This window comes from Mchenga conophoros, linkage group LG3 (assembly GCF_057382185.1).
Source record: "Mchenga conophoros isolate Kocher_MC1m ecotype Shallow Benthic linkage group LG3, M_conophoros_male_GT1.1, whole genome shotgun sequence".
NCBI classification, from domain to species: Eukaryota; Metazoa; Chordata; class Actinopteri; order Cichliformes; family Cichlidae; genus Mchenga; species Mchenga conophoros.
In genome coordinates this window covers 16,201,439-16,223,931 of record NC_140528.1, presented here as the reverse complement: position 1 = coordinate 16,223,931, position 22,493 = coordinate 16,201,439, and the positions used below count along the sequence as shown (strand labels likewise).

Here is a 22,493-nt window from a genome sequence, read left to right as displayed (position 1 = left end):
CAGCAGCCAACATCCTGTTACACTGAGCATGTGCAAACACAGCAACCAACATCCTGTCATACTGAGCATGTGCAAACACAGCAGCCAACATCCTGTCACACTGAGCATGTGCAAACACAGCAGCCAACATCCTGTCACACTGAGCATGTGCAAAAACCGCTCTCAGCTTCAATCACTCACAAGCTCCACCCTCCACTTAAAAGCCCAGAACAAAGCTTGTGACCAACACAGCACAGACAAAGGTGATGTTCACGCTCTGTTTCTGGGTGGGAAACTCACCTGTGGGTGTGGCTGTTCCTCCCCTACAATCTCTGATGTCACAGCTGCTAAATTAGACTGAACTGAAGCCAGACTCAAACAGGAAGGACCCATCCCATCCTGGCAACAAACTGTTCCAACTTCTGCAATCTGGTAGAAGATTCCGCATCATCCGGGCAAGGACAGAGAGACTCAAGAGGAGCTTCTATCCCCAAGCCATCCGGGCCCTAAACACACACACCCGCCCTCTCACATCATCTATAATTGACTGAGACAGGACTCTCTTCCAGACACTCTAAACCAAGGCACAATGTACATTTCAAATTCCTTTAATTTTAAATATCCTGTAAAATAGTCAGATGTCTATTCATATTAATGTACAGAATTCACCTGCTTGCTGCTACTACTGCACATTCACCCAGTGTATATACTATATATATATATATATATATATATAAAATGTTCTTCCTCCACACCCCCCCCCCCCCCAATTTTTGCACATGTCGAGGAGCGTGTCAGGCTACATTTCACTGTGTGTTATACTTGTATAACTATGCATGTGACAAATAAAGAACCTTGAACCTTGAACCTTGAAACAGAAAACATCCTCAAAGACTTAGAGAGAGCGCTGCTCTATCTCTGGACCCAAAATATATGTTCTACCACCACGCTGCAATGCATCTTGGGATAGGGTGGGCCCACCTGTGCTTCAAATCCAGGGAGAAGGTGGACATGTTTGTGGGAGGCTAGGATTCTGGACGCCCTTTGCGGCCACGCTGTGATGTCATGGACCTTCAGAGGAAGCAGAGACTGAATTTAAACACACCTGCTGACTTCATGTGTTCTGCTCTGACAGCTGCCATGTGTCACAGCGTGGATAATAAATCCATCAAACTTCACTCAGCTCCAATAATGATGTCCAGAGGATTCATCAGCTTTAACCATGATAGAAGCAGGAAGTTAAGATGAAGATGATAAACCACACTGAGCGACACACTGCGAGCAGGTTCGCAGAGATCTGAGCAAGAGCGAATGAAAAAACTGAGCGAGAGGGGCTGTTATTAAATGAATGAAGTCCTCACCTCCCAGCTTCAGTCAGACTGGTTCACCTATCCCCACACCAGTCACACCACTGGCTGAGAACATGGATCAGCACTTGCACTTGAGCACATGGATAATGTGACTTGGAGCTCTTTTGGTTCAGAGACAGCAAGCAGTTAGGCAAAGAGAGAAGAACTCAGCCTGTGGGATTCACTGAAAGATGTCATATAAATCCTCAGCACCATCCACAAGCATTTGCATTATTTGCAAAGAACATGGAGAACATCGGTGTATGAACGCAGCAGTATTCGTGTATATTGGAACACCTGCATTAGGAAAACAACATTTACAGCTACATTTACCAGAGGATCACAGACCCGCGCAGTAAACACAAGAGAGATAAACATGTTTGTGAACACAGGTTTGTTCTTACAGATTTATGACTTAATGCCAAACTATTCTGATCTCATTTTAAAATGAAACGTGTCCATGTAATGACTGCATTAACCTGATGGGCCTGAGGTCAAGTTTAGAATATATTGTTCATTTCTTCAAAAGATATTTCAGATTGGTCATACCTGATAAGTAGAAAAAGTAAAAATTATCTTTGAATGGTGTTTTTGTGTTTATTTATTTCTAAATGCTTGGACTGGCCAAAATGAAAAGGATTAGCAATGAGTATGTAACACTGGTGGTGCAATACTAGTAATGGGCATGTAAGACCTGTTAGTGCTACTTCTTGCCTTCGTTGCCTGTAGTACGGCAGTATAGTTACCTTTAACCACAGTACGAGGACAGAAGGGAAATATGGACCAGATCAGACAGGTTCTAGATTTGTAGGAGCTAAGGGTGTATGACAACAGAGGACTTGTACACAGTAGGTGTAGAAAACACAATTGCATTTATTAGCAATTATTAAAGTTGTGCACATTTAACAAAAGTAGAGTGCGCTTCTTGAAAACAAAATAAAATAAAATAAACCCCACAAATGGTCGACCCAAGGATATATTGTCTTTTGTGTCTTTTTTAAAGTCAATTTCAGTCTTTCAATGTTCAATAGTCACTCAGTGTGTTTGTAACCAGTCGGGTTACAATCTACCAGTTCATCCGGCTATTTGGGCTGGGCTCGCCATCCAGTACTGGAAAAGGGATCCTCGATTCTTCTCAGGTCCTCAAAACCAATCCAATTCAAATAAGCAAAGGGAAAAAACCTGACCTGGGGACCAGGCCAGAACACAGTAGTTCAACATTTAAGCTATCATGCCTGTAACTTATTATTACTACTGGTTGCTTGTAGTGCTTCTAAATTTCTTTCAAAATATTCTATGTTGTACAACAAATTATTCTCATTTCAAAGGGAAAAAGTGCATAGGAAATACACATTTAAAACAATACTAAATAGCTCAGCAGTGCATTAAAAATACACATTGGCTTGAGACTTATCAAGTTTCAGCTAAGTACAGTGCAGGTGAAGGCACTTAATTTCACGTTGCTAATACTTAATTGTGCAGAACTATAATTAGCACCATGAGAAAAGTGAACATGTGCTAACATAACAACTTCGCACAAAACCATACATCAATACCACAGTAATGTGACATAAACCTTTAAAGAACATCTCGTATAAAGTGCAGCAGACTCAGTGCTAATTGCTTTAGCCTCGGAAAAGGCACATTCATTGCAAAATGGCTAACGGAAGTTAGCATCGGAGCTAGCGGCAAGTAGCATGCTATGCTAGCGCACGTGTTTTTTTTTGTTTTTTTGCGATCAACTTTTTTTTTTTTTTTATTAACAATTGAAACAATACAGTCACAAACAACATAACACATTATAGTGCAAATGAACTCTCGTGGAGGATAAAAAAAAAACAGTCAATACAACAAAACTAACAGCAAGGATATGGGGGGACGGGGGCTAGACAAAAAATCCACAGTATTAACGGGGAAGAATTAAAAAAAGAGCACAGGTTGATACACAATAAAGGTAATAATCAAAACAGTAGCAAATGGGAAATGTCATCATAGATTGTGGCAAATTTGCTTGACTTCAGTTTTTTAAGTGACATGAAATAATGTTTAAAGTCATTGATGAACCATGTAAAGGATGGTTTTCTATTCCTCCATTTACAACAATGTATATGGTATTTACCTGACAGGATGACAATGTTAATCACAGTAGAGACAGATGGGTGTTGTTTAGCCATATAGAAAATAATATCAAAAATATTAAACTGGGGAATATCGTTGATCTTGAGGGATAACCAACTGTGTAGTTCTAACCAAAAGGCAGCTGATACAGGACATGAGAAAAACAAATGGTGTAATGTTTCACAGGCTGAATCACAAAATGCACACTGATCAACCTCAAATTTAAACCTCCTCTTCAAAAATTCAGACACAGGATATATATTATTAATTATCTTGAAATGAGTTTCTTTTACTTTTGGGGAGACAGGCCACTCAGTGAATTTTGAGAACGCCTTTTCCATGAGTGACTGGTCCCCATGAAGGGCCTGCAAATATCTACCTGAGTTAAACCCCTGGAAAAGAATAGATTTAAAATTCACACTGATAAATTTATTGTTACATTTACTATCATTTAGGATGCGGTTACCAATTTTTAAGTTTGGCAGCGCTGGATTGACCACAGAGAGTAGCATTGTGTTGCGTATCAGCTGCCTTAGGGCCAAAGGGTGTCACGGTCTGGCTGGGGCAGACCGTATGTTGCAGGGAAGGACTCAAGCGCAGACCGAAATGAGATATGAATAACAAAAACAAGCCGTTTATTAAGGCAAGAAACGAGGGTACAAAATAATAGGGAATCGATGAAAACTAAACAATGACCTAAACTGGGTGAACTAAAACGAAACATACAAAACTCTAAACATAACGAACTGACAGGGATACCTGGAGCGGAGACATAGGAACAACGGAGCAGTACAACGGACGAGTACAACAGACGACCTGACAAAGAATGACGGAGAGCACACAGACTAAATGGACACAGGAGGATAATGAGGGAAGTGGCAACACATGGGGACCCAGCTGATACATGAACATAATTACGTCACAGGGGGAGAGTAACTGAATATGATGAACACAGACACGCCAGACCTCTTCACAATAAAACAGGAAACACAGTGAGATATTGACATGACAACCTGAACTTGACAACATAAGCCACAGACATGAAATACATGAAAAGCAGGGGAGACTTAACATAGTGGAAACACGAGGGGAAAATAACTAGGAACACCTAGGCATGATAGACTTAACATAGTGGGAACACGAGGGGTAAATAACTGGGAACAACTAGGCATGATAACGATGAACTTAGGAAACCTGAAGGCTACATAAACTAAACACAAAACGCTGGGTCAGCAGACCCAGGATCATGACAAAGGGATAGCACAGCAAACTTTTCTGTATTCTTTTAATGGACAATTAAAGTCGTGTCTTTTTGAGAAAGACACATAATCCAATAGAGCACCACTCGAATCCAGCAAGTCAGTTACAAACAAGATACCACTCTCAAACCAGTTCCTGATAAATAGTGTCTTTTTGTTAGCAGTTATCACTCTATTGTTCCATAGGGTCGACATGTGAGGAGAAAAGTTGGGTGTAAACACCATTTTCCAAAAATGAAGAATCTGTTTGTGAAAATTAGAGAGTGTAACAGGTATTTTACTAGTCTCAAAGTCACATTTTAATAGAAAATCAATTCCTCCTAATTCCTTAAATAAAGATCTGGGTATATGAAACCACATGGAATCAGACTGAGATAAGCAAGCTCTGAGCCAGTTGATCTTAAAAGTTCCGATCATTGATTCAAAGTCTAAGGCTCTGACACCATCCTTCTCATAGTCTTTAACCAACTGTGATCTCTTAATATAGTGGGTTTTGTTTTTCCATAGGAATTGAAAAATAATTGAGTTGGCTTTCCTAATATTTTGGGGAGAAATATAAAGAGAATGACATGGGTAAATTAATTTAGAGATACCTTCAGCTTTGGAAAGGATGACTCTACCAAATATAGTGATATCCCTGGTTAACCAACGACTAAGGGATTTCTTCATGTCGATGATACGATTGCAGATGTTGTCTTCTCTTCGGGACATATTTTTAGAAATCACCATACCTAAATATTTAACTTCCAATTCAACTCTTATAGAAGCTATATTAGAATCAGAACACGTGTGGATAGGTAACAATTCACATTTGTTAATATTCAGACACAGTCCTTACGCCTGGGAGAATAATGAGATAGTGTTAAGCGCTTTAGCTACCATGGATTTATCTCTTAAAAACAGTGCAGTATCGTCAGCAAACTGGCTTATTTGGAATTCCTTGTCAAAGATGTTAATACCATATAAATCAGGGTCTTTTTGGGTGATAAGTGCCAGCAGTTGAGTGGTTAATATGAACAATTTGGGGGAAATAGGGCATCCCTGACGGATACCTCTCTGCACATCAAACCTAGGTGTCATTCCAGGGTTAAGTGAGACAGAGCTAGAAATGTTACTGTAAAACATTTTGATCACATTACAAAAGTTTTCCCCAAAACCCAGGAAATTCAAGGCTTTAAGCAGGAAGGGATGTTCAACCGTGTCAAAAGCCTTATAAAAGTCCAAAAACAACACTAAGCTTTCAGTCTTTATATGCTGGCGATAATCAAGCATATCAAAAATCTGTTAGGGGGTGGTGAGTAAGAGAACCCAGACGCGGACCGCTCGTTAAGGTTGAACAGTGTCTTTATTTACAGTGAAGCCAATCCAAAGTAATCCACAGTGCTTAGTCCCTTCCGTGCTCCCCTCGTGTGTCCATACGACTTTCATGAACAGTGACGTCTCTCCTCTCGTATCTCCATCTCACTCGTAGCCTGGAAAAAAGGCAAACAGACGCGGTTAGCCTCCCTCCGCTATCAAACGTTTGTCTAACACTCGCTGAATTCGAGTCACTACCAGGCTTGGTGGAATTCTCCAGCGCTGTCTGTCACTCAGCCACACCATTAAATAGCTCTGTCACAATGGTGGATGATTGGCAGCAGCTGGCGAGGAATCAGTTGCAGGTGGGACCGCTCAGAGTGGCGGCACTTCCGGGTCGGACATCTCCCGTTGCTACGCAACCTCGTAACAACTACAACGGAGACAAAAACAGAGGGGGAGAACAAACACACATACACACACACAGGTCGCCGGTCGGGGCACCGTCGGACCTGACAAAATCAATCTAATGTGATTGTGTATATGTCTTCCTTTTATAAACGCCGACTGACATTCATCCACTAAATGTGATAAACAATCATTTAAGCGGTTCGCATATACATGAGCCAGTAATTTATAATCATTACACAGAAGGGTTATGGGTCTCCAATTATCCAGAAGTAGTTTGTCTTTGTTGGGTTTTGGAATTAAAGTAATTAGACCTTGTTTCATTGTAGGTGAAAGATTAGTTGATGAGATACATTCTAAGTAAGCACTGTAAAGAGTTAATCTAATGTCATGCCAGAAAAAGGAGTAAAATTCCACTGTTAGCCCATAAATACCTGGTGATTTGCCCCTGGGCATTTGTCCGATTGCCTTGTCCAGCTCTTCGATTGCAAGTTTACTCTCCATACAAACCTTTACATCCACATCCAATGTCCCATTAAGGCCTCTAAGACTTTCCAGAAACACAGTGCCATTCTCCATTGAATAGGTTGACTTGTAAAGGTTACTGTAAAAATGAAGTATTTCCACGTTTATTTTGTCATGGTCCTCAGTCAAAACCCCCTTGATATTCAGTGATTGGATCTTCTTATTTGATTGTCTGTATTTCTCTAAATTAAAAAAGTCGGAAGAGTTTTTCTCACCCTCCTCAATCCACCGGGCTCTTGAACGAACATAGGCACCATTGGCTTTCTCTAAGAACATTTTGTCTAGTTGAGATTGAAAAGTGTTTAGTTGTATATGTTCGTCCAGAGATAAATCCTGTTTGCAGCATAGCCTGTTAATTCTTTCTATAATGCTTTGTTGCTCCTGTCTTTTCTGTTTAGCAATGGATTTGCTAATTTGAATTGCTACCTGTTTAACTTGGAATTTAAACCATTCCCATTTGCTCACATGTGACATATCTAGTTTAACAATTTCTACAATTAAATTTCTCACTTCAAGGCAGAAGTTGTCATTATGCAGGAGGTTGTTGTTGAATTTCCAAATAAGGGATTGATGTTTCACCTTGGTTAATGAAATGAATAAGGAAATCAAACAGTGATCAGTTAGAGTGGAAGCTGAGATTTCACACTTGGAAATGTTGTTGATCAAATTGTTAGAGACTAACCAGTAATCAATCCTGGAACACTGACCATTATTAGATGAATTAAACCAAGTAAATTGAGATACAGATGGATTTTTCAGCCTCCAAGCATCACAGAGACTAACTTTGTTGACCAAATTAAGGATACTTTCATCGTAACTGTGGCATGAGGTCCCGGATGGAAGACGATCAACAGAGGGATCAGGAGCTAAGTTAAAGTCTCCCCCCACAACAACTTTGTCAACAAGATAGCTCAATTTCCATTGCTCTAACTGTTTGCAAAGGAAGGTTAGAAGTTTCTTATTCTGAGCTCTATTAGTATAACCATATACACACAGCAGAATGTATTTTGAACCATTAATCTCTGACACTATCATCAGCCAATGACCATCAGAATCACTTTTACAGTCTATGACATTTCCCGGAAACCTATTAAATAAAATCATTACTCCAGCTGAGTGAGACGTACCATGACTAAAGAAAACAGATTCACCCCACTGTGTTTTCCAGAACTTTGTGTCTGCCTCTGCCGAATGGGTCTCTTGTAGAAAGACACAGTTAGCCTGTTGCTCCTTGCAAAAAAGAAAGATAGCCTTACGCTTCACAATGTTTCTTAGCCCCCTGACGTTCAAAGAAATAACAGATAACATATAACACTATTACAAAAGTATTGGGGGAAAAAAAAGAAACTTAAGAAGACACGCAGGAACGAGCAGCCGTGTCCTGTATAAAACAACTATTCAGTGCAATAACCCATAACAACCAGGAAATTTTTAATTAAATGACATGCTAAGCAATAGGCTTAATCAACAGCAGCATACCTGAGAGGTGAAAAAGGTCACACAAAAGAAAATCAGTTCGGGTCCACTCTTTGGTTATCAATCAGAGCGTAGCCGTCCTTCAAAAACGCTCTCTTTCCCTTACTCCTGGCGTCCTGGACCAGCGGCCACAGCTTAACTCGAGCCTCCCGATCTTCCTTGGAGAAGTCTTCCTTGAAGCAGATGTTCATCTCCTTGCAAACCCTCGCATGCCTCGATTTCTTCCAGACGTCGTCCCGGACCGTTCTCATGCCAAACTGGATAATTATGGCTCTCGGGGACCCGGAAGATGCAGCGTTCCCCTTCTTTCCCAGCCGATGAACAGTATCAACAGTCTCTCTCAGTTTATCCACCGACAAGGGCACAACTCTGGTGAGAATCCCGATAACTGACTCTCTCGTGTTTTCATCATCTTTCTCAGGAAGACCAGTCAGCCTTAGGTTCCATCTCCTCTTATATCGAGCATGTTTTCACAGGAGCTGCGCAGGGATTTGTTTTCTTTCTGCAGCTCACCAACTTTCTCCTGGAGTTCTACTATACTCTCTTTATTTTTTCTTATTTCCGCCGTGTTCATATCAATGCGCTTTTCAAACTTATGCAGCAACGCCGTCTGTTCATCCATCTTATGCTTTAACACATTGACTGCTTGCAAGATAGCTGCGGCGGTGTCCTCCTCCTCCAGCGGCTGCGCTCGCACCCCTCTTGCTTTCTTCGGGTTAGGGCTTTTCGTCGGAGTGTGAGCCCAGTTGATTCTGGAGTCATTGGAAGTCATGTCAGTGATCTCCAAATCTTGAATATCCTCCTCGTCACACGCCTCTCTCAACACCGAAACGTTGTAGTCATGATCCATCGTGGTCATAGGACAAGTATCAAAATTAACCCCGGAAAAATTACAACTTAAAGCTGGTTTATAGTTAATTCTTCAGTGGCTGGTTGAAGTGCACAAAAAGCGCAAGAGACGGGTTATTGCTTTTAATAAATTCACAGTTTCAGGACAAAAGAAAGCCAAAAAAGTTCGGACGCCTGCAGTAAAGTTGCTGCACACTCCGCCATCTTGTTTCCTCCCCTGAGGGAAGAGGTCTCTCAGTCCTGACAATCCACATTTTTTTTAATTTATTTTTTTAAGGAACTTTATTTACAAACAACAGTATAACATACAAGGCACCATCATTAATCCGAAAATGTAACATCCTCAGTTGAGCATTATAGCAAGAAAGAAAAGGAAGAAAAAACAAACAAAAAAATAAAAAAAATAAACACAAAGCGAAAAGAGCTAGCACAAAAAGAAAGAACAGTCGTTGAAGGATTTGAACCAAAGGCAAAAAATAACATGAACAAAAAAGGGCAGTCAAGATCATAAATTAGGGAGGTTTCTTTTTTAACATAGATTAAACTCTTTAAATAAAACAACAAGTTTATGAGCTTTCTTGTTATTCACAAGTTTCACTGATTTAGCCCAGAGTTTAAAGTCATTCAGCCATCTGTTTATACATGGTTTAGCTTTAAAGTATCTGCATTTCTGAATAAAAAAGATTTCCCATTAACAAAAACGTCCTAATCAACAGGTCAAAATCTGCATTCTCAGCAAGTATTCCAAACTTTATTACTGTCACCGTCAAATGTGGTAACTGAATTCTCCTGGACTGTAGCCAGCTCCACATGTCAGTCCAGAAGGAGTGCACTGATTCACAGTAGAAAAACAAGTGATCCAGACTTTCAATATCATTTTCACAAAATGTGCAGGCGTTCACATCTAAGTTTAATTTCCGTCTTAAGAATTCATTGGTTGGATAAACCTCATTAATGATTTTAAAGTGAACCTCTTTTACTTTAGGGGAAAGAGGAAGTGAAATATACTTTTTTCTTATCGCCTTAACCTCCATGGTCTCAAATTCTTTAAGGATAAAATTTCTTTTAACCGGATTAGGGCAAATTTCATTTATCAAAATATAACTGATCACTTTGTTTGTAAACCTGCTATCACCAAATTCAACTCCAGCTATGCAGAGCTGTTTGACAATCCACATTGATGGTACATGAGCATCTGGCTGCAGCCACAGGGGAGCGCCATACTGCGACCGGAAACACGTCACTTCAGTTAAATCGACTTTGACAGCGAAAACTAAATTGTATTTTTGTTACTATTGATGCTGCTGATAAATAAATTTGAGTCTAAGTGTTTTTTTTAACAATCTGGGTTCATTGAAAAAAATCACCATCCCTTCAGCTTGTTCGTGGCCAAAAGTGTCCATGTGTTATGTTTTTGTTTCTTTGCTACTTTTTCTGCATAAAGTTTTTTCATAAATATAAAATAGTCATTACTTTTTACATTTTTAATCCTTCAAACACCCTTTTCTAGTACAATGCATTTGTTTGAAGACAACCTCAAAACTCACCATTTCATATACCAGCAGTGCTACTGGAAATTATTGTACAGTGGTCCCTCACTGTAACGCGGTTCACCTTTCGCAGACTTGCTGTTTCACTGATTTTTTTTTCTTTAACAGCACATTGTGTTGTGCGTTCTGATTGCTGTAGACCATTGTCAATCAATCTAGTGCCGCGTATTTTTGTTTTAATTATTTAAAATTTTAACTGAAAATTTATGCGAAGTAACGGTGCTGTTAATTCTCATGTTGCAATGCTGATAATGTGGGTGATGACCGCGGTGAATGCAGTCACACACCATCCTCTACAGAATGGTTTGATGAAATTGGTGATATTGATGCCACACCTTCTGAAGGGCATTTTGACATTGATGAGCTTCTTTCACAATCTGTACTTTGGTATCAAGCAATTGACAGTGTTAATGACGACCTCCTATCGTCACCTACTGGCAGGTTTTGTCGTTTTACGCTTTTGAGTCGGCGGCGTATCACGCATGCATGCAGTGGGAGGGGTCTTAGAAGGTTTGGGTGTATACACATACAAGCTGTTGCCATCCTGCTCAGTAGATGTTGGCTTGGTTATGTTGGATATCACATCAGACACTATGCCTGATGCTGCTGTTTTTAGGTGGGGTTTGACTATGCTGACTCCTTTTTTAAACAACGGTACAGCAATTCTAAACAGGCTGCGGAACAAACTTCCCAGACCTGCGCCATATTGCGTGCTGGTCCCAATATAACCATTCAATTCTCCACCAGCCTGATTTAAATAATATCTTACATATTTTGCTTCATCTGTGTTGTAGACAGACATCCTTATTTTTTAAAAATGGTGTCTTATGGGTCGGAAGTGGAGTTTGACAAACACCTTCCCGTATAAAAAGGGTATGTGTTGATTTTGGTCGTCTTTCAAATCAATTTCTATGTCATCGATTAAGGATTTCAAGACTGGTGTGTAGTGTGGGCTGTCAAATTGAAGAACGGCTACCCGACGGTCATCGTCTGTTATATTTATTGCTCGTAATAGCCGCGCATGGGCGTCACCCACAAGCTGGTAATCAACGATATCTGCATAAATAAAAATGTTCTATTTTCCGCCGTATATGTCTGCAGGATGTGGTGCGTATGTGTTTTTACAATGAAGTACAAACGGGTCTTCTGATTTGAATCCTAAGATTCCTGCCAGTCTCCCTCTAAATGTGAGAACTGTGCCCCTAGGGCCCATAACACTAACATAGTTACTAACTTCACTGTATTGTGTTTTAATGTCGGTGTTATGTTTTAATGTTTTATTATCTGCGCCACAGATGCATAATGCCCCACAGACAGCTCAATCACGGTTATGGACAATGCTCCATCTTTGACTGGATCATAAATTTCCACTCGCAAATCTGATTGTGGAAAAGACAACCATAGTCTTGGGTATTGAAATTCTATAACACCGACCTCATACGGTTCATTTAAAACAATAGGTTTTGCTAGCTTTGTTCTAAAATTAGATTTCTTATTGCCTGGATAAACATGTGCTGAAGCATTGGAGAAGAGGCTCACATAAAAGCCTGCGTTGTTGTTGTTCGTTTTATCCATTCCTTCCTTCCTTCCTCAGTCTTTGTCTAGTGCAGAATGAAAGTATGCAGAGCTGCGGCGTCTCTGTTAATCACACTTCAACGATGTCTTTTTCAGGGATCCATGAATTCAAATGAGAAGGCCAACCGAGCCATTTGACCAGCGCTAACTTTTTTCGGTCCTCTTTTTTCCTGCCAAGTTATTTCTCTATTTTAAACCTTTTGTTTTTGTCAATAGTCACCTGCTGTATCTCAGGTTCATAAAATACACCTTTCACTGCAGCTCCTGTGAGATCCTCTAGTTTGTATACGGGAGGGTCTCTTCCTAAACGCTCCTTTATGGTAAAGTACTCGTCTGTGTAGGTCTGATGGTAACCCTTTCAGAATATGCCTCGTAGTTTAGATATTTTCTCTGTATCGCCCACATTAAATTTAAAAGTCACCGGTTTTTGGGGTTTCATTTTGTACAGGGTGTTAAAGACTGCTTTCTCATTAGCTTTGCACACCTCGGTGGGGGTCATTTTGATAGAGCTGTGATAAGACATGTTATAGGACTGTACAAGATCTTGGATCACATTAACATATCTTGGCGAGTTAACTGATGTTAAGTATTTCCACATTTTCCCCTTTAAGGTGCGGTTAAAACGCTCTACCACACATGATTTCATTTCACTAAAGGTTGAAAAATGTGTGATGTTATGCTGCTCCATTAGTTTTTTAAATGTTTATTATAAAATTCCTTCCCTAAATCTGTTTGGAGTTTTTCAGGCACACGGCCCTCTCTCAGAATATCACCAAAAGCCTCAGCAACAGCCTGTCCTGTCTTGGTTTCAAGGCACCTAACCCATGCATACTTAAAAAACACATCTATACATGTCAATAAGTACCTAACATTATCATTATATTTCTGTATCCTCTATCCTTGCAGGTTTATGAAGAGTATATGTGTCATCTCCTTTTAAAAACGCTCCACGTCAGGTAATGACGGCTTTAAGCCTGTTGCCTCACTGACAGCGATACGGAGCTTCTTTACACTTCCTAAACCCCCTGGGTGTGCAGGGTTGTGATATATTTTTCTCAGCGTGTTTTCCATAATCACTTTGACCAAACACAAATACAAATGACCAGAAAAAAGTGTTAGCATACGTTTTTATTAAATTTTCTGTGTAGTGCACAGTAAGGTTTTTATAACAGATGTACATTAAATCTTGTGTCTCCCAGACCAGTAGTTTCCAATCATGTGGAGCAGCGCTGATTTAACTCCGCGGGTGTGATGATTGGTATTTAGCAGGTATCCGACATTCTCATCAGTGGTGCAAACAATGTGCGGCACTGATCTCAGTTCACACAGAAGACGCTCTGCAGTGCTGATGATTTGTGCTTTAGCCTCACTGACACTGAGCATACAAACCGACGGATGGCCGGGATGAATCGGGGCGTCCGGAGCTTTTCCATCACCTCATCATAGTAGGTCTCGAAGAAAAACACAGGCAGCTCAAACAGGCAACTGTGTTGTAACTGGCTGGGGTGACCGGATTGGCATCCATAACATATCTCCTGCACATACTCATTCAGTGCCATCGACAGCAGGTGGAAGGTTGCGAGTTTAATGTTGAGTTCCGTTTTCTCAGACGGGTGTGATCCTGCAGAGTCCTGTGAGCATCCTGGAGAGGGGGGAGGAGTCGGTGGGGTCTGGATTAGCAGTGCTGGAGGGGGAGACTCTGAGCGGTCCACAATATGGCAGATGTTGTCTGTAAAAGAAATCCACACATTGCTTTTTTTTAAAATATCGGGTATAATGCCAACATCTCTCACACAGAGACAACCTACCATTTTCTTTTTTCTTTTTTCAGTCCTCAGGGTTTTGGATGATTTTTGATTTTGAAAACAACATGAAATCTTCACAACATGAAACAAATGAATGTCTTTGTTGAGCCATGACTGGATTTCTCCTTATCCTTCCTAAAGGCCGTTATAACCTTGCACTGCCAGTGGTGAGCTGCACCAGCTGTGACCTAATGTGGTCCCCCTCAGTTAAGGACTTCCAGGGTGGTGGATATTGGCCTGGCACCTTAAATTTCTGCACCCTGTTTTCAATGGATGTCTTTCAGTCTTTCTATGACATTAAGAAGCTGCACCAGGGATGTCACTTAAGGCATTTGTCAAAGTGCTGGATGAACGAACAGCCCATTTTGGAAGGGTGAGTTTCTAAATTTGTCAAGTTTAAGGAAATTATGCAAATCAATGTTTATGATGACTGTCCTTGAATATTCTGTTGTTTGTCCTCTACTTAAAAGACTGGCAGAATATCAGCTGATGCCTTCAGTAAATGTTTCTTGGAGTGGAGTGCTGTAAAGTGTGAGGTGGACAGGATGTGCAAGGAGCCATGCTTTAGCTGCCCTGCCTGCACTCCAGACATGCTCGCCGTGTCAGTTGATGGAAACCGCAAGCTTTATCGCTTTCAATCAAATGCAAGGTACGTTATGCATTGTGGACATAAATCAAATATGGATTTGTACAAAAATTGTATTTTGATGTTTCTTTTCAAACAACTGTCACTGTGTTCGTTCAGCACTTCAGAGCAGGGGAACTTTGAAGGTGTCTTCATTGAGAAAGATGAGGAAGTTGCTGAGTTTGTGAAATACATCCAGAGACACACAAATGATGTAAGATACACATATATATCAGTGCTGTCAGCGTTAATCTTGTTAAAATGACGTTAACGCCATAACCATATACTCATACGTGTGTGTGTGTGGATACATATTTGGATGGGTGGATATTTATTTTGTTTCTCTCTTGGTGTTGTTGTAATACTATTTACTTGACTTTATCTTAATGCATACTTCATTTTGTCACCTTGTGTATTTAAAAAAAAATAAAAACGTGGTTTTTATGAGGTGTTGTGTGAACGTGACTTAAGGCTAATTCAGCTAATTCTTTTGCATTTGTGTTAAAAAGTTTGTCCCTGATAGGGCGCAATCACGTCGTGTCTTTGAGTGTCTAGGTCCCAGGGAAAGGGTTGTGTGGATCTTCATCTTGGACTGCAGCAAAGGAGTCGACCAAAAAGTCCACTGGGAAGTTGGATGAAGAGGGCATGGAAAGAGCTGTTTGTTTGCTGTTAGTCCTCCTGGCTGCATTGAACATGTTTCGAGGGGAGATCTTTGCTTACCCCCTTTTTCTCCAGAGGAAGTCTGCAGCTGGCGTCCCAGGACATATTATGTTCCTTTGCTCCGATGTGGCCTGTAAATATTTCCCATATTTAACCAACGTGGCTCAGCAGTGCCCTGAGCTGAGGAACCTCTTGTCAATGCGTCCTTTTCTCTCCGTCATGCATGCTAAAGCTCACACTTGGATGTGCGAGCTATACTACAGCTTGTAGTCTTGGATAAGTTTAAGGCATTTTGTTATAAGGTTGAATGAATTCAGCAGTCATGTATTGTGACCTCCTTTCTATAGATCAAATGGGGAGGTGTGTTTCAGGATGGGGCCGGTTCTACAGTTGGAGAAGAGGTGGAACAAGTAAACAGTTTCCTGTCTAGGGCGGCCATCACAACGAAGTACATGTCTAAAGCAGGTGTGTGTCTGTGTGTGAGATTCCACTCAGTCTCCTGCTCATTCATTCTTATTTGTATACTAACTGAAATGCAGGGCGAACAGACATGCTGACCCTCCTGGCTTTGGGCTGGAACAAAAGGAAAGTGGAACAACTGGGCCGCACTTTGAGCCAGAGATATCTAAAGGTCATTTTTTCAACTCCCATTTTAATGTGTGTGGTAATCAGACTCGTTACTTTTTTCGAGTAACGAGTAAAGTAAGGGATTACTATTGCAAAAACGGTAATTAGATTACCGTTACTTTCCCGTAGGAACGCTGCGTTACTGCGTTACTAAAACCGTGATTTTTTTTTGCGAGAATGTCTCATGACAGTGACGTAAGCAAGGGCGACGTTTGTGACAACAGCTGTGTGCAGATCAACAATGGATCATATATCGAGTACTGGAGAGAGGATGAGCGTGCAGCGTTTAAAGCGTGGAAGTACTGACCTTACTTTGAGTTTGATTCCATAAAAAGTGACAAAAACAGTGTCCGTTGTGCGTGGGAAGAAAACTTCTTTTTACAGCGAAAAAAACCCCTAAACTTCCAAGCAAGCACTGAGTGCGCTATGACGTAATGGGAAATTCACAGAGCTGCCATATCCTTCCACTGACCGCTGCGGCACACCTGCACCAGGGTAAACCTCCGCCTACCCTGCTCCTGCTTTACAGGTGAAAATAGAGTAACAGGACCGCTAGTCTTTGACTTTATTTATTTTCTGCTGTGTTTTACTTGCATCTATTTGAAAGACTGAGTGTAAACACAAAAAAAAATAAATTTATGTGCTGGAATGTGCAGAAAATAGGCTTAAATATTAAACAAATTTCTTCCAGTCAGTGAATGTTGCATATAATTACATTTTTGCTTGATGCATAAAGTAAAAAGATTAAAACTAATAAAACAAGTTTTAAAAAGAGACTTTTCCATTTGATTACATTTTGTATGATGGATTATGCAGAAAAAGTAGAATTGGGGTGAAAGATCTATCGCTTTATCACCTATTCAGGTTGTAAATCGTGTTTTTAAAAAGTAACTAAGTAACTAAGTAATTAATTACTTTTGAAAATAAGTAATCAGTAAAGTAACGGGATTACTTTTTTGGGGAAGTAATCAGTAATTAGTTACTGATTACTTTTTTCAAGTAACTTGACCAACACTGGTGGTAATGGGGGAAAACACCAGTACTATAAAAATGTCAATATGAATGACATTTATTAATGTATTCTTAGATCATAAGGATCCTTAGAGAACAAGTGGAGAGCCTGAATGCGAGCAGAAATGAGCTGGGTGTGGATGACGACACACTGCAGCAATGGGTGGCCGATGTGCAGCAATGGGCTGAAGGTGAGTCTCAATATAATGCACTCGTGTATAACAACAGGACCCACCATGGCCTCATTAAAGAACTTAGAGTTAAGATCTTTCTGACAGTGTCAACAAACAATGAAAAATAAGCCTTGTAAAAGCAGAATTGATGGCAGAGTTGTTGCGTTTGATCAAATTGGATTGGACCTGGGTTGAAGTGATGTCGTACTAGTTGGTTTTATAAAGCTGAACACCAACATACTTGTTATCTCATGATAATGCAGCACATGAAGGCTCCAGATGTCTTATAATGAATATCATCAAGTCAGTGATTACAGAGTCCACTGTAGTTTGGTGACTGTTACTCATCCTGTGTTCTGATTAATATTCCTCTCACTTAGAAACGGATCAAACTGATGGCAGCCTTGGAGCGTTGCAGGCACGAGTAGAGGAGCTTGTCGTCATCATCAGAGTGCGAACACAAAGTCTTTACAGACAAAATGGTGTCACAGTTTCTTTGAAATGGACCGTTTGATGCTCAGTTTGTACAGCTTGTACAGCTACTTTGTAAACAGAATAAAATCAGATCCAGGTTTGTTTAAGCTGGATGTGATTTGTTCTAGCAAACAAATTGATGAGTGTAGATTAAAATGTAAATATATGCATTATGTGAAGGTGTTCCTTTTTATGATTATTTACAGATAGCAACAAGAGGCGACACAGAATTCACAAGGTCATCTTAGATGAGAAGAAACGCTTGGCGGCTGCTGTTGACGACTACAATAAGCTCGCTGAACCAACAAAGCAAATCGTATCCAGTGATGCTCTCATGCAGACCGACGTTTGGCCCTGGCAGAGCACAAGTGAACGTAAGCTCTTGATTTCTAAATATCCTTTTTAAACAAACTCCCAGTATCTGAGCAGTAGTTGAATGTTTTGTTCTTGAATCATAATATGCTACTATGTTTTCCCATCTGATGTTGTTAAACTGTAGCTGCTGCTGACCTCCGGACAAAGAGAAAGGTCTTTGAGAAGGTGATGGCTGTGAGGCGCCTGAGAGAGGAGGAGATGATCCTTTGCAGGGAGATGCAGCATCACTGGACAGTGTTGCGAATGCGATCTGTGGTGTTGGGGACAATCTCCTCAGACTGTAAGCACATCTTTTATTTATTTATACATTTGGTGATGAATTGATTGAAAATAATAGCAGATGCTAAAGTCTTACTGGATCTTTTACCTATATTTGGGTTGCTAGCTAACACTGCCTTCTCCCTTAAAAAATTTTTTATTACATGATCCTAACTCCTTGTGTTTATGAGGTAAGTTTTTTTATTTGTTTGTTTGTTTGTTTTACTTATATTTAATAGTTTTGTTGTTTTTACAGCCTCCCTTGTTGGCATGTCGGAGGATGCACAGAAAGGACTCCATAGCCTGGTTTAAAACAACAAAGTGAACTGAAAGCTGAAATGCTCAAAGTAAAGGACGTGTACAAGAGAATCCTCAGCCACCAACCACTCCTGGAAATGGACTCGGAGGAGGAGGAGGACGTTCCAGACGATGCCGCTGAGAGTGATTTGAGCACTTCTGATGAAGACTGATTGTGTCATCATTGATGTTATGTTTGATAGAATAAAAAGTTAATCACATCTGTTTAATGTGATTTTTATAATGTCTGTTTCAGAAATTGCTTATCAACAGACATTTTACATGTTGAGAAGAAAAATGTAATTCCCTTGGTGCAGTTGTTTACCCTGAATCATTCTTTCCCATCTAATTTAATGACTAGTGCACATGTTCAGATACGATAACATAATTTAATTCATGGGATGCTTTCTGGGCTGCTCAAATTACCACAAAATGTAAAAGCACCAGGCAGCACACTCACAAGGACATTTTTTGTTCAGTGTTTTGTTGAAGAAAGCAACAAGTACAACTGAGATGTTTGCTGTAGTGGTGTGTTTGTTAAGAAGCATGCCAGCACACTGGTGAACTGACAGTCCCAGAATGCACCCGAGCCAGTGACTTGCCCCAGAACAAATGACATTAATTATCTAGAAAGACAACTGTGATCAAAGACTAAGTAAAAGAGTAGGAAACAAAAGATAAGGAAAGGTACTGTGGGGTAGGAAAGAAAGGCCAGAGCTGTGCAAAATGACCTCCAGCAGGCCACAAATATGCACGTCTGTTCAAACGGTCAGATACTGACTCCATGAGGGTGGTATGAGGGCTCGACGTCCACAGGTGGGGGTTGTGCTTACAGCCCAACACCGTGCAGGATGTTTGGAATTTGCCAGAGAACACCAAGATTGGCAACTTTGCCACTGGCGCCCTGTGCTCTTCACAGATGAAAGCAAGTTCACACTAAGTACTTGTGACAGCGTCTGGAGACATATTGGAGAACCTTCTGCTGCCTGAAACATCCTCCAGCATAATGGTTGGGCAGTGGGTCACTAATGGTGTGTGGTGGCATTTCTTTGGGGGACCGCACAGCCCTCCATGTGCTCGGCAGAGGTAGCCTGACTGCCATTAGGTGCTGAAATTACATCCTCAGACGCCTTGTGAGACTATATGCTGGTGCGGGTGGCCCCGGGTTCCTCCTAATGCAAGACAGCGCTAGACCTCATGTGGCTGGAGTGTGTCAGCAGTTCCTGCAAGACGAAGGCATTGATGCTGTGGACTGGCCCGCCCATTCCCCAGACCTGAATCCATTTGAGGACATCTGGGACATCATGTCTCACTCCATCCACCAACTGCACCACAGACTGTCCAGGAGATGGCAGATGCTTTAGTCCTGGAGTCTGGGAGGAGATCCATCAGGAGACCATCTGCCACTTCATCAGGAGCATGCCCAGGTGTTGTAGTGAGGTCATACAGCCATGTGGAGGCCACACAGACTACAGAGCCTCATTTTGATGTGTTTTAAGGACATTACATCAAACCAGATGAATGATTCTGTATTGCACTGATCAAGGAACCAACCCAATAGGAGCTAAAGGCATCCTCTTCACATTACTTCACTCAGTAAGTTTATACTATGTTTAATGTGCATTTTCTTCATCAGTTTAGAACATAACATGTTAGCGCTCCCTGGTTCTTTTTGGAGACAGATCCTGAGACAGCAGGCAGCTTTGGAGAACTCATGCCAGCTGTGGTCATTCAGGAATACTTTGATTTAATATTGATTTTTCCTCAGGCACATATTCCTGGATATACACAATGACACGAGTAAACTCCCATTTTAGAATCATGGCCTTCTTTGATCTGACTTACTGCCTCAGACTTTGGCCCTGTGTCCCCAAAACTACAGAGAATCCATGACACTGGGTAAGAGGCCTTGATCATGTTATAAGTGAGAGAGTTTGGTGTAACAGTGGTTGAACATGCCAAATCAATCCACAACATACTGCCATTCCCCAGCTGTAACCTGCATATGCATCAAACCAAAACCCAGTACCACAGCCACATGATAGACATACAGATGAGGTTAAAGGGCTGTGTCATGTTGCCAGATAGCTTCATCCCAAAAAAGATCAGCATTCTTCAAAAACAAAAGTTTGTGAATATTTGCTGTATTGCCAGGCCTGAACCAACCTGTTAAACTTATCAAATTATTGTCATAGATATGAACCTATTGACTGAAACAGAATAATCCATTCAAGCCTCCATCATCATCCAAGATCACTGTTAGTATTCAGATTATTTTATCTCTATTTTCCTCTAGAATGTTTTGAAAATCAGTATTTGATCAACAGACTTTTTCAAAGTGTATTTTGATCCTATTGTTTACGCGTGTAATTGCATTTTTATTGACATTTTGACAGGAAAACCCTTAATCAAATTGTATCTTTGGTATCTAATAATAATATTAACAATAAAAGTAATGTTACATATGCAATATGCACACAATAATGATGTGCAAACAAACAAGAAAAATAGAAAAAATGACAATTAAAAGAAAAAAATAATACCCTGTATATAAAAACCACATATGACCACGACTCCAAATGTGCAATTGTCACTGCATCTAAACATGACAGATGACATATTACAAACAGGTAGAAACGTATAATATACAACATGTTGTGAAGCTGGTACTGGTGCAGTTAGCTTTGCTTTAGGCTCCCATACACAGCACTGCTGACCCTAATCACCTCATACAAGATGTTACTTACTTTACGTGCAGTGCAGTATTGCTTTAACTTGCAATATGTTATAATAGCCAAGTCACTTCTATATTTATGAGCATGTAGACAATAATGTTGGCTGATATGTAAAACTATGAGATATCGAGTGCTGGGAAGATATTATTGATGGATCAGATTCATGAGTGTTTTATGTACTTAAGCCACAGTTAGAGCGTGAAACAGAGACTGACACTGGTTAGAATTGTACAGTAAATATTTTATTTTGAACTTTTATGTTGAACTACAAACTGTGAACTGTGCGATCTCTGCCACCTGTGGTGCCTGGTTTACTGTGTGTAAAACTGCGCAGGTTCCCATGTGTCATCCCACACTTTGCCACTGACAGGAGAAAAACACAACAAACAACAACCACACACACAAAATAGGATCATTTAGGTTGTGACATATGACAATTTTTTAGGATGAAATATCTTCTATATTCATGTCATGCTTTATACACCTTCATTGTAATATAAATGAATCAAATCAAGTCAGAGAGTAATAATATATGAAGCAGACGTCAAGCAGGACCACAGCAGCAGCCACGATCCTTCAGAACCTGCTGGATGAGCGCGCACAGAAACTCCAGGGAAGAAGTTTAGTTAGTAACATGCATGAACTGCATTACTGAGACATGTGTGTTTACAGATGGTGGTGAGGGAGAGGGGGAGAGTTTTTAGTAAAAGGAGACGTGACTGCATCTTCAACCAATACTGAGCCTGCATAACCCTGAAAGAGACAGACAGAGAGGGGGGGCACTAACCCCCAGCAGTCTGGTCCTATGACAGCATAACTAAGGGCTGACCTGAACCAGCCCTAACTATAAGCTCTATAAAGAAGTAAAGTCTTACGCCAACTCTTAAAAGTCTTGACCATGTCCACCTCCAAAACTCATAATGGACTTTGGAGGTGGACAGCTATCAAGCTCCTCACAGAAGAGCAGCTCGACAGCTAAAAGCTCCCAATTTACTTTAGTCCAAATACATGAGTTCAAATTGAGGTGATAACTATTTATCAACAGTATGAATGTCTGTTCCCGTCCAAC

The 22,493-nt window shown here is 40.6% G+C and overlaps 1 protein-coding gene and 1 long non-coding RNA gene across 2 annotated transcripts; both read left to right on the top strand.

Annotated features, from left to right (window-relative positions):
• The first annotated feature begins 14,734 nt into the window (after nt 1-14,734).
• On the top strand, nt 14,735-17,799 carry LOC146577458 (uncharacterized). Its single transcript, XM_085254532.1, has 7 exons — nt 14,735-14,838; nt 14,935-15,028; nt 15,370-15,724; nt 15,820-15,939; nt 16,014-16,105; nt 17,189-17,303; nt 17,666-17,799. Exons 1-7 carry the CDS (start codon nt 14,735-14,737, stop codon nt 17,797-17,799), a joined length of 1,014 nt encoding a protein of 337 aa, XP_085110658.1.
• A 275-nt stretch (nt 17,800-18,074) lies between these two features.
• On the top strand, nt 18,075-18,910 carry LOC146577457 (uncharacterized). Its single transcript, XR_014889516.1, has 3 exons — nt 18,075-18,133; nt 18,259-18,414; nt 18,649-18,910. It is a non-coding gene; the product is annotated as an uncharacterized LOC146577457 (long non-coding RNA).
• The last annotated feature ends 3,583 nt before the right edge of the window (nt 18,911-22,493 follow it).